At 39.7% G+C, this 13,624-nt stretch overlaps 1 protein-coding gene across 4 annotated transcripts in view; it reads right to left on the bottom strand.

Moving 5' to 3' along the window:
- SLC38A1 (solute carrier family 38 member 1) overlaps positions 1-13,624 on the bottom strand; it is a 74,181-nt gene that overhangs the window by 13,367 nt on the left and 47,190 nt on the right. For all 4 annotated transcript variants that reach the window (XR_008681730.2, XM_055394472.2, XM_055394471.2 and 1 more), the window contains 7 exons: positions 7,601-7,674; positions 6,119-6,211; positions 5,721-5,802; positions 4,695-4,777; positions 3,150-3,208; positions 2,912-3,025; positions 1,478-1,557 (listed from right to left, as the gene is read on the bottom strand). Coding sequence is in view for 3 of the 4 variants with exons in the window: in XM_055394472.2 (XP_055250447.2) it covers positions 1,478-1,557; positions 2,912-3,025; positions 3,150-3,208; positions 4,695-4,777; positions 5,721-5,802; positions 6,119-6,211; positions 7,601-7,674 (585 nt within the window). In the remaining variant the exon portion in view is untranslated. The remainder of the gene's footprint in view (positions 1-1,477; positions 1,558-2,911; positions 3,026-3,149; positions 3,209-4,694; positions 4,778-5,720; positions 5,803-6,118; positions 6,212-7,600; positions 7,675-13,624) is intronic.

Raw genomic sequence — 13,624 nt, 5'->3', positions numbered from 1 at the left:
GAAACAGTCATCAAAAACCTCCAGAAAAACAGAAGTCCAGGACCAGAGGGCTTCACTGGTGAATTCAACCAAACATTCAAAGACTTAATACCTATCCTTCTCAAACTCCTTCAAAAATTTGAAGAGGAGAGAATGGTTCGTAACATGTTATGAGGCCAACATCTTTGTGATACAGAAACCAGAAAAAGACAACATAAAAAAGGAAAACTGCTGGCTAGTATCTCTGATGAATATAGATGCACAAATCCTCAACAAAATATCAACAATGACAAACTCACAGCAAACATCACTTTAAATGATGAAAAATGGAAATTATCCCTCTAAAATGAGGAAGAGAATAAGGATGCCCACTCTTATAGCAGAACTTAATAGCAGAAGTCTTAGCCAGAGCAATTAGGGAAGAAAAAAAATAAAAAGCATCCATATTGGAAAGAACAAAGTAAAACTGTCACTATTTGCAGGTGACATCATTTTATACACTGGAAACCCTGAAGACTCCACCAAAAAACTATAAGAGATAATAAACAAGTACAGTAAAGTTGCAAGGTACAAAAATCATACAAAAATCTGCCATGTTTCTATACGCTAACAATGAGATAACAGAAAGAGAAATTAAGAAAACAATCCATTTACAAGTGCAACAAAAAGAATAAAATATCTAGGAATAAATTTACAAGGATGTAGCTACAGAAAATAGAGTAGTGGTTACCAGCAGGGAATGGTAGAGGGAGGGCAAAATGGGTAAAGGATATCCATTGTATGGTGATGGATGGAAACTATATTTTTGTGAGTAGGACATAGTGTGTATGGAAGTAGAAATATCAGGTTGTACACATGAAGCCTATATAAGTTGTAAACCATTTATCTCAAAAAAAGAGACTATCACATGATAAATACTTTTATGTAGAAAGTCTGATAATAGTAGGCTAAGAAGAGAACCCATGAGGGAATTCATAAGCAGTTCTTTCGTTTACTTTAGAAGAGCAATCAAAAACAAATCCATGATCACTGTAATAGTTTAAAATGAACAACAATAGTCTTCTGTCCAGTTTGTGGTCTTAACATTTATTTCTTCATTCCTGATTTACCAGCCTTTTCCAACTAAACCAAAAGGCAAATCATATACAGTGTATTCAGTGGTTCACAGATGAATCTGAAGATTACCATTATTCATTTGTAAACTAATCACAAGTAATATAAAGCAACACAAACACTTGAACTCTCTTGAGTAACATAGTATTTGAAAAACCAAATTAATTTTAAAAAGCCCACATAAGAAACGCTTTTTATATATTTATGGCCAAAATATACTGCAGGTTTATGTCTTGCTCAAGAATGACAAAGTAAATGTTGAAGCTGGGCTGTGGAAGTTCATGATATGAATCCATTTATTTTGATACAGCATTTGCCTATTAATGAGAGGTTGTAAAATGCAAAAAAGTTTGCAAAAAAAAAAAAAATTAAACAAATCTCTTACTCTTTAAGCTCACTGTAAATTGGCAGGACCGACGGGTGGCAGACAAAAGCGAATGCGATTGTTGGTAAAGCGTACACGGTCTATTTGAGAGGAAAAAAATAAACATTATGGAAAGGCATTTTTACCATAAAAACTGTATAGCTGCAGTATTTCTTTTTATCTGACAGCCCTTCAGAATCCTTGGATTATTTGGTTATTAGGGGAGCTTTGATATCTAAAATAGGAGCAGCTTTTCTAAGACAGCTTATCTAGCTTGAGACATTAGGCACTTGGCAGAGATGGGTTTTACAGCCAGGCTCACCTACAGTGTATTTTACATCCTCCAGGCATTGCATCACCTGTATTTATGTGGCACTAACTGGTTACTAGCACTTTCCTCTGTTATTTCACTGAGTCCCCACAATCCTGAGACAGACCAGCACTGTTCTCCTGGCTCCCTCCAAGACAGGCGAAGCAACACAGCCAGAACATGCACCTTCATTTCACTGCTCTGTGCTTTATACAGGATGCATCAGTCAGACTTAAATATGGCATCTAAAAAGAAAATGACTTTCTTAAAATAAAACTACTTCACTACTTTGGTGTACCTTTAAGAGTTTAAAGAGAGCAGATGAGAGATCAATCTAGTTTCTTAGAAAAAGGTAATTCAATAAAGTAACTTCCTATGCAAAAAGAAGCTGGCAGAGAAGAAGGGAAAAGTAACATTTCTCATGCTATAATTTTGCCCAAGCAAGGTATCAGGCACATTCTAAGAAACCCTGTAATATACACAATAGAATCATCGTTTTACAAATGGGGTTGACAATTTGCCTGAGGATTCAAATCCAAGCCTGACTGTTTCCATAGTCCACCCCTCCCCAGTATGTCGTATGAATGTTCCTTAAGTGCCAATTTGTGGTAGAGTCTATATTTCAACTGTACAAGATGGGGAAGTTTGAGGTATTCCTTTCTGTCACCACGAGACAGAAGTAGTGAGCTGTGGGATGGGGATGGATGGGAGGGAGGATCAAATGGAGGGGATATACATAGAGCCAGGACTGATTCAAGTTGTTGTACAGCAGAAACCCACACAACATTGCAAAGGAATTATCCTCCTATTAAAAAATTAATTTTAGGAAAAGAAGAAGCAGTGAGCTAAGGATGTTATTAATTTGCTTTTAAAGAACTATAAGAAATAGCAGAGCTAATTGTGCAGAAAGAGGTTTTCACAGAGAATACTTTAGGTTGTCCTACACTAAACTGGGTAAAAGGGAGCATGAAATACACCATTTGTATTTCTTCAAGGTCATTAAATGGACTGTGACATTTGAAACCTGTGGTACCCTGTTCCTTTGAGAACAAATGCATCAGACAGTTTAATTAAAACAAGTTTAAGAAACACAATGTCCTTTGTAAAAACACTCCAATTTTAAATCTAAAGGACAAGAAACTTACCTTTGAATTGAAGGTAACATATTTTGGCGTACACATGTCTGCATTTGTTGAATTAGGACTTGTTGAATTTAGCTCTGGAACAAAACAGTCAATTTGAAATTTCTTGTAGATAACCTGGCATTAAAAAAATATAAAGGAGAAACAATCAAACTTTATCAAATAAAGCCTAATAATGCATAATTATTACGTAGCATCGTACGATGGCAAAACCAGGCCAACCATTTCAACCAGCACTTACCACAATTAGGAAAAAAACCATGCAGCTCAAGGAAAATCCACTAGTATAGCCAAGATAACCTAAAAAGAGATTAAAGAATTATTATTATTATTTTATCCATCACCTCTTTCAATGCATTATTTCAAGCACAGTTTGGGGTTCCAATAATATCCATACATGCTAATATGAATATAAGATTTTCTATTTGATACGGCTATCTTATTTGGCAAAAAATGGTGACTTTAAATTAAAACAATACAGTAGTATGTGCTTTGATTCCAGTTCTTCTTGATACACTAGAGAATGCAGATTTCCAGAATCGAGGGAAAAGAGCCTCCCAAATTTGGCTATAAATCTCTGCTGCTGTATTCTAATGAATTCTTATAGCCAAATCCATTTACTCCTTGATCCATTCAATAGTTCTTGATTATGTACTTATTGTGTACATACTGAATATGCACAGAAGAGATGAAGTGATTTCTAGGGATAAACTGAGCACCCGAGGCACTCGACCTTGTTCCCCTTAGAATGCCTGAGAGATCTCTGAGCACCATAAGCTCCAGAAAGGCAGAGTTAAGTGGCCTCTGGGGGCTGCACAGTTCTCACCTCTGGGGGAGAAGAGTCCCTCTCCACTAGCACTAAAAAGAGCTATATATACACAGAAAAGCTTAAACACAGACTCAGAAACCAGAAAATTAAGTAGCTTTAAAAAAAAAAAATCTACTTATAGGTCTAAGAGAACAGCTACAGAGGTGTGGTAAGAACTTGAAATGTCTGCCTTGAATGAGCCCAGAATTATAAGGAAATGCATTTCAGAGGCATTGGACTGGATAGAGGTCTGGCTGCATTATTTCACACATGAAATTTTCATAACATCAGGGATTCTTGTCTCCAAATACAAGCACACATGCAAAACCAAGTGGATATGGCTTAGTGATCATCTACCACTTTTCACTGCACTCTCTCCCTTCAGTGAGGCAAATCATTGAGAGTGGTTAGACTCTGATCATTTAAGACTGATTCATAATATCAATTTTTGTCTGTTCAGTCACTCAGTCATGTCCGACTCTTTGCGACGCCATGGACTGCCAGGCTTCCCTGTCCTTCACCATCTCCTGGAGCTTGCTCAAACTCATGTCCATTGAGCTGGTGATGCCATCCACCCATGTCATCCTCTGTCGTCCCCTTCTCCTCTGGGTAAAAATATAAGCCACTTTCTGTCTTGGTATTAGCTGTGAAATTCTGTTCATCTAAATAATCAGAGTGTGTAAGACCTTCTATGAGGAGAATTCCATTTTTTGGACTCTGGGCTTTTAGACAGAGCATTTTCTGCTGTTGGCCCCAGGACCCCGGTTTACCTTTCCATGGCTTAGAAGAGGGACTGCTTACAAAGTCGCATACGAGCCAGTGTTTTTATCCCCTATTAAAGTCGTGCTTCATTAATACTTACAATTTACTACTCAATCTTTACCCTACAAGTCAAAGTAGGAAGCAAAGTTGTTTGTTTTTATTAGGTGTCTGATTCATCTGAGTGCTGTAGAGACTATGATAAAAGCAAGATCTTACCTAAGTTCTTCAAGAGACACAGAGGGAGAATTATGCCAAAGGTAACTACCACCACCAGAAGGCGGCCATCCACGTACCAGGCTCTGAAAGGCATTTAAGCAGATAGCCATATTTTCTTAGAAAGCGACTTCTTTTCTCACAATATTATTACTAATGTTTACCATTAATTGTAATTATCATTCGATTTTATCCAAACACTTTAAGCCAACCACTAGTCATTTACTATCATCTGTCTCTCATGTGACTGAGGAAGAGATACTGCTTTTCCCCTGATCTCCCCCATTGGCTAAGTGTGCCATTCCTCTGAATTATTTATATGACTTCAAAGCTGAATGCACACATTACGTTTTGTCAGATTACAACTTGTCTTATCAATTATTTAAAGAGAAAGTTCCTTTTTGCTTAGCTTGGTGAATATCGTCAAAAAATAAGTCACCACAGGTAGGCATTGCTTTCTCCCTAATCGCTTGTATTTGACCTTGAATTCTGATGCTAGAACACTAGGAACTCTGGCTTCTACAATTCTCCCCTGAGAGAAAACAGAAACTAAGACTGACAAGAACTGTTGAACAAGAGGTAGTCAAAACATAACGGTGTGCCAAATGCAGAGGCAACATTTTCCAAGGTTAGCTACATCTTTAATGAGGTTGGCTCATGTCAATTCTGATCCCAAAATGTTCTGTCTCTTCTTTAAGGAAGAGTTTCAGGTCTTAATTTTGCATGTTCTATTTCTGCGTTAAAAATACTTCATATCTGTTCTATTTCATAGGAACTAGATGTCAATTTCAAGCTCTTGGGAAGCTGCAGGACTTAGCATGGCCGACGATTCTATCTTTCAATGCTTAGATTCAAATGGCTCTCCTTGCTTCCTTCATTTATATACCCCCAGAAACAACAAACCAAGAAAAAAAAAGCCTAGGGAAAATTCTGTTTCTGCAGTCTTCATAAAACAAAAACTTAGGTTATTAGCCCACATTTCAATTAAATACATTTTAGCTGTCTTTTAAACAACAGTCTATAACTTACGAAAATTCCTCTTCCTTTCCCATTAGAAACTTTATGGCAGAAGGTAGCTCATTTTTTACTATGAAGAGGTAGCTCAGCATTGCTAGAAGAAAATGAGAACATTTTTAGAAAGAAGATACTGAGGCTCATGTTGCAAGCTATACAAAAGGTGACCAGGCTGTCTCTAGACTAACCTTCAGTAGGACATAAAGATGGCTGTAGACACTGTCCAAGTACCCCTGGTTGTAAGTGTAAGTGGTTGTGACTACTGTCTCTGCTTCACTTTCATTGCACAATTTTAGCAATGAGAATACTGCTTGAATTGTGTCAAAATTCATCTGGCCACCCAACCACTGAGATTAGAAATAATAGTAATAACATTCACAACTTTAATGTATAGAAAAAAACAATCTTTTTACCTCCAGTATTCTGTAGGGAGGTGGCTCCAAAGATGACAAGTTTCCCTGTGGTGCCAAAGACCTGTTCTCCCAGCTTTTCATAAACCATGCAACCTGTTTAAAAAACCATAGTTGAGAACAGAAAAAATGATGAGTTCCCTACATTAAAAATAGCCAAGATTTCACCATTCTATTGACTATTCCTCAAGTTACTGTCTTTATCAAAAATCACATACATAGTCTTCTTGGTTTTCCAAGGATTAAGGCATTCTCATTACAAAACAAAAACAACTTGCTGATGTTTTTTAAATGTCAGACATGACCACCATTTTTTTTTTCAGGTTGGCTACAAAAGCATTACAAGTAAATGATTAGGTCATAAACCTTATTTTTATTTTAATTATCTCAAAAATCTCTAATTTTATTCTCATGTCTGGTGTATATCATTAAAATAAAAATTTGATTTAAAAATAAAAACCCTGATGGCTGGGAAGAAAGGTTCCTTTTGAATGAATTACCTGAACTGATGACGCTAACAAAGAATAATAATATTCAAACAATGCCTTGTGGGTTCTAAATGTTATAACATGAAAACATGTAATAACCACGACATTAGATTTTCTATCTTTATTTCAGAGATTTGACACTCACAAAAGAGAGCTGCAGATAACTCTTTCAAGAGAATAATTTGGCTATAGCAAAATTCTAAAGTCTTCAACCAGCTCATCTCAACAAATACTAAATGTTAAACCATTCATTAGAAAAATGGGTTTATGTTTCTTTGTAACAGTTCAGCTCACATTTTTCAAAAGGTTCACAGAAAGAAACTGGGCTAGACTATAATTAAACTTTTGTTTATTCTTTCATAAGACTGATGTTTAAACTAGACAATGGTTAGATCCACAGTTTATTACAAAATGTTCCAGTTAAATGGAGTCATCTATATACAGTAATGGTTGGCCAATGTGGTTTTTAGCTAAAGTAAAAGTCAAAGTATTACAAACATAACCCAGTGTCCCAGGAATAGAAAATAAACACTTCAGGTATTACACTGCCCAGAGAACTTAAAGTCTTTGCATAGCACACTGGCACCCACATTGCTGGGGAGTCACATTTTCTCCTTGGAATATGCACAAAAGAGAATGAAAGCTCTGTTTCCTTTTAAAACCTTGGAGCCTATAATATAAAAGCATGGGATCCTTGGCCTGAATTTATAAACACTTAAGGAAAAACCAAGGTCTTTAAAATGAAGTCATCTTAAACTAGAAAAGCAAGTATATTTGAGGGTTCTCTTTACATTGCAATGTTATTTGCTTACTATTTATAACAAGTTCATTTATATGTTCGTGTATCTACTCTAAGTAAATACCACTATAGGTCTTCCAGCGACAACAGGTCAAAGTACTGTTTTTCTTTAATAAACAAGTTGTTGAACAGGGAGAGTATCATTTGTTCAAAATGTCACTGTGAGAATTCATCACTCTGGCTTTACAATTAGCTTACCTGTTTCCTTTGAACAGATCAACAGCAGGTTGATTGAATATATAGACAGCAGTGTTACTGAAGTCAAAAGTACCCTAAAGCAAAGAAAATAAGTCTTGTGATAACTATAAAGACTCTGACCTTAAACTGTAGAAAGGCCAAGGCTGATTTATAGGTTAACGCTATTCACTGATAGAATCCAAATACTGGAACCTATTAGTCACACGCTCCTTAACATCTTCAATAAAAATGTTCTACCAAATAAAGAACTGCCCACTGGACTGTAACTCCAAGAGTTCAAATCTTTTACGTAATTCTAAGCTTAAATATAAATGGCACTCTGGGATCATTTCAATTGAGGTGACTTTTAAAACAACATTGTGAAAGAAAGCTTTTGTGGTCTCTGGTACACTTTGTGTGACATCTGAGTGGGGAAGTGTGAGAAGGGAGGGGTGGGGGCCGGGAGAGGAGGGCATGACGCGACCTTTAGGTCAGTGACGTGACTCTGGGCACCTTGCTTGAGGTCTCTCATTCCTAGATTCCTTGACTATAATATAAAGGCAATGGTATCTAGGGTTCTTTCCATCTAATTACTCTATGGCTATTTTTGAATCCATAAATTAAACCACTGAGATAATTCACTTTTTTTTTTCTCCCAGTGTCTCTTAAAAGAACTTCCTTTAATGGATGGGAAAATTCTGACAATCAACTGTAATGAAAAGACTTTGTTGAATGATGAACTCATGTTTTTGTTTTAGTACATCTGGCTCATTGCCAAACCTTCTTCAAGAAAAAGCACAGTTAATGTGGGAGATGACATAGATGTGGGAGATGACATAGATTTCGGAATCATTTGGTTAAAACAGACATAAGAATTGCAAATAAAGCTTATTTATTAACAGGAACAAAATTCCAGTCTCCTAGATGAAACCATTCACTTCCTGATGTTGGGGAAAATGTCCCGGAAACAAGGCATTAGTGCAATTGATTCCATGTCTGAGGAATTAAGGCAATTATTTTCCTGGCAAGTACTGTAGGCCAGTGCTTGGCACCGTGTGCAGTTCTCTCTGCAAGGGCCTCTTCCCAGACCTCCCCACATCCCACACACCTGCTGAATCCCTGCTCAGATGTCACCTCCTCAGGTGCCTTCCCTTGCCCCAGGCAGAAAGACAGCTTCTCAGCTTTCCCCTGTCTTGCAGCATTTTGTTTCGCCTGTGTTTCAACCGTGGGGAGATTAATGGGGGAGCAAAGACAGTCAAGGGCAGAGAAGATGAACGGCCAGAGACTGGCCAGGAAACATAAGAGTGACAGGGCTCAGCAGACGTAAAACAAATACTGGGAGAAAGATCAGAAAACCTAACCCTTTGGGTGAAGGTACAACTGACCAGCTAATAAAGGGGGATTTCTGGATGGCTGTAAGGAAGTGCATCTGGATATGTATTGACTCAGACCTCAGAGTCAGAGCGTGAATAAGAGGGTAAGTCCCTCATTACTTATCCTGGTTGAGGGACATGAAAAGCTGAGAGCAAGCATTTATTAAGCAATGGAGCTGTTCTGAGATAAGCAGTGGAACATGACTTGATATGCCAGAGTAAGACACAGGACACAACTGTGCTATGATTTTTCTTTCATCTTGTAAGATAATATTGATGTTGAGGAAGCAGGCCTTGAGGTTCACTCAGAGTTCACTCACGGTGACACTGAACCCTGAACGGCGATTCCCACATGTGCCTGTGCCAGGCCACAGGGGATTTATTTCTGTGTGGCACAGAGAGCTTGGGCTTCCCAGCTGGGGGCTGAGTGGTCGGAATTTGAGGATAAGCCTTGTGCTCTTCTGGAGCGACTTTGTCCTCTGCTCAATTGTCTCTCTTGGGACTGAGCTGGGGAGAAGAGTGCATGTTACCACTAGCCCCGAGCTATTGAGTAAAGAGTATGACCTTTCAAAATACATACCTTGTAGGAGGGATAATTACTAATGTCTACCTAATGGTTAACCAAAGGCCCTCAGCCCAGAAGAACTGGGTCTTCATTAGCAAAAGGAAGATTCTAAGGAAGCATGTTCCCCCAGCCCCAGGGCCACGTGGTGTTCTCGTACCAGTGCCTCTCTGCCTTTCTTTTGGGTGGACTTTCTTTGGAGATGATGCACTTGTATCAGGACTTCCCCTGGTGGCACCAGTGGAAAAGAACCTGTCTGCCAGTGTAGGAGATGCAAGAGTCTTAGGTTCGACCCCTGGGTTGGGAAGATCCCCTGGAGAAGCAAATGGCAACTCACTGTAGTATCTTGCCTAGGAAATCCCATGGATGGAGGAGCCACCAGTCCACAGGGTCGTAAAGAGTTGACACCAATGAAGTGACTCAGCATGCATGCATGCATATAGCTTCCTTTTCTTTTCCAAGTGGGAGAAAAGGGTTGATCAGGGAAGATTTTACCAGGAAACTCAGCTATCTTCTTCCCCACACTTAACACTGGCAAACTGAGGTCATCTCACAGTGATGACAACAAGCCCCTTGCTCCCATGTCTGAGAGTCATCAAGCCACACCCCCAACCAAATGACCCCATAGTAAGTCTGACAGCCAATCCCTGAAGACCCTTTTCTCTATCCCTTCCAACATATACACCTTCCCTTCTAAGACTGAAAGCTAACATAAAGCAAAAAGCTTTTTCTAAGTTGTCACCAAGAGGCAACTTCTGTATATTAAATGCTTTTAAAATGTATATATTATATGCTTTAGCCTGTAACAGAATCTAGCACTAAAGGGATTAAAATTTAGAAAAATTCACCTCCCTGTTTAGATTCTTAGAAGAAGTGATAAGGTATCTAATTAGTTATCACAGATCCCAGAATAGTTTAAGAGGCTCCAGTGGGAGCTGACATCTAAAAGAAAGAGCAGGAAGAATGACTCGAGATACAAAAATGACTTATTTGAACATTTATTTTGAGCATAAGTGTGCCCTTATTTGTCCAAGTAAACATCTGGACATATAGTTTGGTTTCCTGGAGGAGAAACATAAGCTGGTATTCCTGAACTGAGAGCAACAGAAGTCATTCATGCTTTTCATTGTATCTAGGTGTCACATAAGCTTTCATGCTGCTGTGTGTGTGCATGCTCAGTCGCTCAGTCATGTTCAACTATTTGAGACCCTGTGAACTATAGTCCACAAGGCTCCTCTGTTCATGGAATTTTCCAAGCAAGAATACTGGAGTGGGTTGCCATTTCCTACTCCAGGGAATCTTTCCGACCCAGGGACTGAACCTGCATTTCTTTGCATCTCCTGCACTGGCAGGTGGATTCTTTACCATTGATCCACCTGGGAAACCTTTCACATTGCTAACCACTGAACCAAAGTTTTCATATAGCTGGGGCAAAAGCTGCTCACTGAAAAAGGCCTGTTTCAATGGGAAGCAAACCTCAGCACCAAGCAGTTGTTAAGGTATGAATAGTCCAGACTGATGTTCAGCCTTGGAGAGGAGGGGATCTAGAACATGACTGGACACAGGCTCTGGGGAAGCAATGAAGGGGGGTCAGTCTTGCGAAGAATGTGGTCAGGAATTTTGAGAACCCTCATGCATCAGTGATACTTTGTAAACATGGTGCAGGGACATTCCACTAGATTTTGTCTCCCCTGAGAACCAAGAGGCTGGTTCATTTCAGTTCAGTTCAGTCCCTCAGTTGTGTCCGACTCTTTGAGACCCCATGAATTGCAGCACATCAGGCCTCCCTGTCCATCACCACCTCCCGAGTTCACTCAAACTCATGTCTGTCGAGTCGGTGATGCCATCCAGCCATCTCATTCTCTGTCGTCCCCTTCTCCTCCTGTCCCCAATTCCTCCCAGTATCAGAGTCTTTTCCAGTGAGTCAACTCTTCACATGAGGTGGCCAAAGTATTGGAGTTTCAGCTTTAGCATCAGTCCTTCCAATGAACACCCAGGACTGATCTCCTTTAGGATGGACTGGTTGGATCGCCTTGCAGTCCAAGGGACTCTCAAGAATCTCCTCCAACACCACAGTTCAAAAGCATCCATTCGTCGGTGCTCAGCCTTCTTCACAGTTCAACTCTCACATCCATACATGACTACTGGAAAAACCATAGCCTTGACCAGACAGACCTTTGTTGGCAAAGTAATGTCTGCTTTTTAATATGCTATCTAGGTTGGTCATGCTGGGAAGGATTGGGGGCTGGATGAGAAGGGGACGACAGAGAATGAGATGGCTGGATGGCATCACCGACTCGATGGACATGAGTTTGAGTGAACTCCAGGAATTGGTGATAGACAGGGAGGCCTGGCATGCTGTGATTCATGGGGTGGCAAAGAGTCGGACATGACTGAGCGACTGAACTGAACTGAACTGAGGTTGGTCATAACTTTCCTTTCAAGGAGTAAGCGTCTTTTAATTTCATGGCTGCAATCAGCATCTTCAGTGATTTTGGAGCCCCCGCAAATAAAGTCTGACACTGTTTCCACTGTTTGCCCATCTATTTCCCATGAAGTGATGGGACCAGGTGCCATGATCTTAGTTTTCTGAATGTTGAGCTTTAAGCCAACTTTTTCATTCTCCTCTTTCACTTTCATTAAGAGGCCTTTGAGTCCCTCTTCACTTTCTGCCACAAGGGTGGTGTCATCTGCATATCTGAGGTTATTGATATTTCTCCCAGCAATCTTGATTCCAGATTGTGCTTCTTCCAGCCCAGCGTTCCTCATGATGTACTCTGCATATAAGTTAAATAAGCCGGGTGACAATATACAACCTTGACGTACTCTTTTTCCTATTTGGAATCAGTCTGTTGTTCCATGTCCAGTTCTAACTGTTGCTTCCTGACCTGCATACAGGTTTCTCAAGAGGCAGGTCAGGTGGTCTGGTATTCCCATCTCTTTCAGAATTTTCCACAGTTTATTGTGATCCCCACAATCAAAGGCTTTGGCATAGTCAATAAAGCAGAAATAGATGTCTTTTTGGAACTCTGGTTAGGAAACAGAATTCTAGACTCCTGAACTTGGGAGAGACCTTGAGAGACTACCCTGCCCAGATTTTCAGCCAGGATGGGAAACCTCTCTGCTCTGTGCCAACACAAAGGCATCTAGGTCTGCCAGGTCTTCTGTCAGGAGACACAAGTACAACCCATCCTGATTCTGGAAAGTGCTGTGCACTGGAACTGAGGCTGAGCTGAAAGCAGTGCTGCTATTTTCCTCCTGGGTCCTTATTTCTACCCTCCGGACCTATTGGAATCTACCTGAAATTTAACCCCTCTGCCACCTCAAAGTCCATCTGGCGGTGCTCATTTTAAGACGGTGCTCATTGACGTGAATGTCTCTAGTACTTTCGGCTGTTCATCCATCCTTTTTAATGGCTGTGTGTGCATGATGGTCTCACATTAGTTTTGGTCCAAAAAGTGCAAAGCACAATAAGATGATTAATTTGTGTTGCACACCCTGCTTCTTTTAAGGCGACCTATTTTGGTTTTCATTTTTATGGAAGCAGGTCACACTTTTCATTCTTACTGAGTTTCTGGCTGGAACTGCTGTTAGGCCAGTCTTCCTGGTTCCATCCTGTGCACTTTGTGAAAAGTCATGTATAAGGGTCTGCACTTATTTTCATTACCTTTTATCTTTCCAGTCTCCGGAAATTTTTTAAATTGTTGATCCTTTTTACTTATGTATCAATTACCTCATCCAGCTTCCTATCTTGAGTCTGCCTTCATCCAAGTCTTCACCCAAGAAGACTCAAGCTTCATCCTGAGTGTGGTTCTAACTCTGAATGGAACAAGACCATCTGGAAAGCGGCCCCTTGTCCAGACAACTGCTCCAAGCAGACATCACCCCTGACTTCTCATCTACTATCTCGTCCCTTGTGTCTAATTTATTGGCAACTGTCTGATCATTTCCGCCTCCAAACTAAAACCCCAATCCATATACTTCTTTTTCTCCCTATCTCCATATCCACTACTCAAATCCAAGTCACTATCATCTTTAATTTCTGGGCAGCTGTGATAATCTCTATGTCTCCTTTTTCTTGATTTTCTTGGATCTAGCAGACAGAGGAAT

The sequence above is a fragment of the Moschus berezovskii genome, chromosome 6, assembly GCF_049115385.1.
Source record: "Moschus berezovskii isolate FMDL1 chromosome 6, NW_MosBer_1.0, whole genome shotgun sequence".
NCBI classification, from domain to species: domain Eukaryota; kingdom Metazoa; phylum Chordata; class Mammalia; order Artiodactyla; family Moschidae; genus Moschus; species Moschus berezovskii.
The sequence above is the reverse complement of the archived record's forward strand: the minus strand, read 5'-3'. Positions and strand labels throughout refer to the sequence as shown.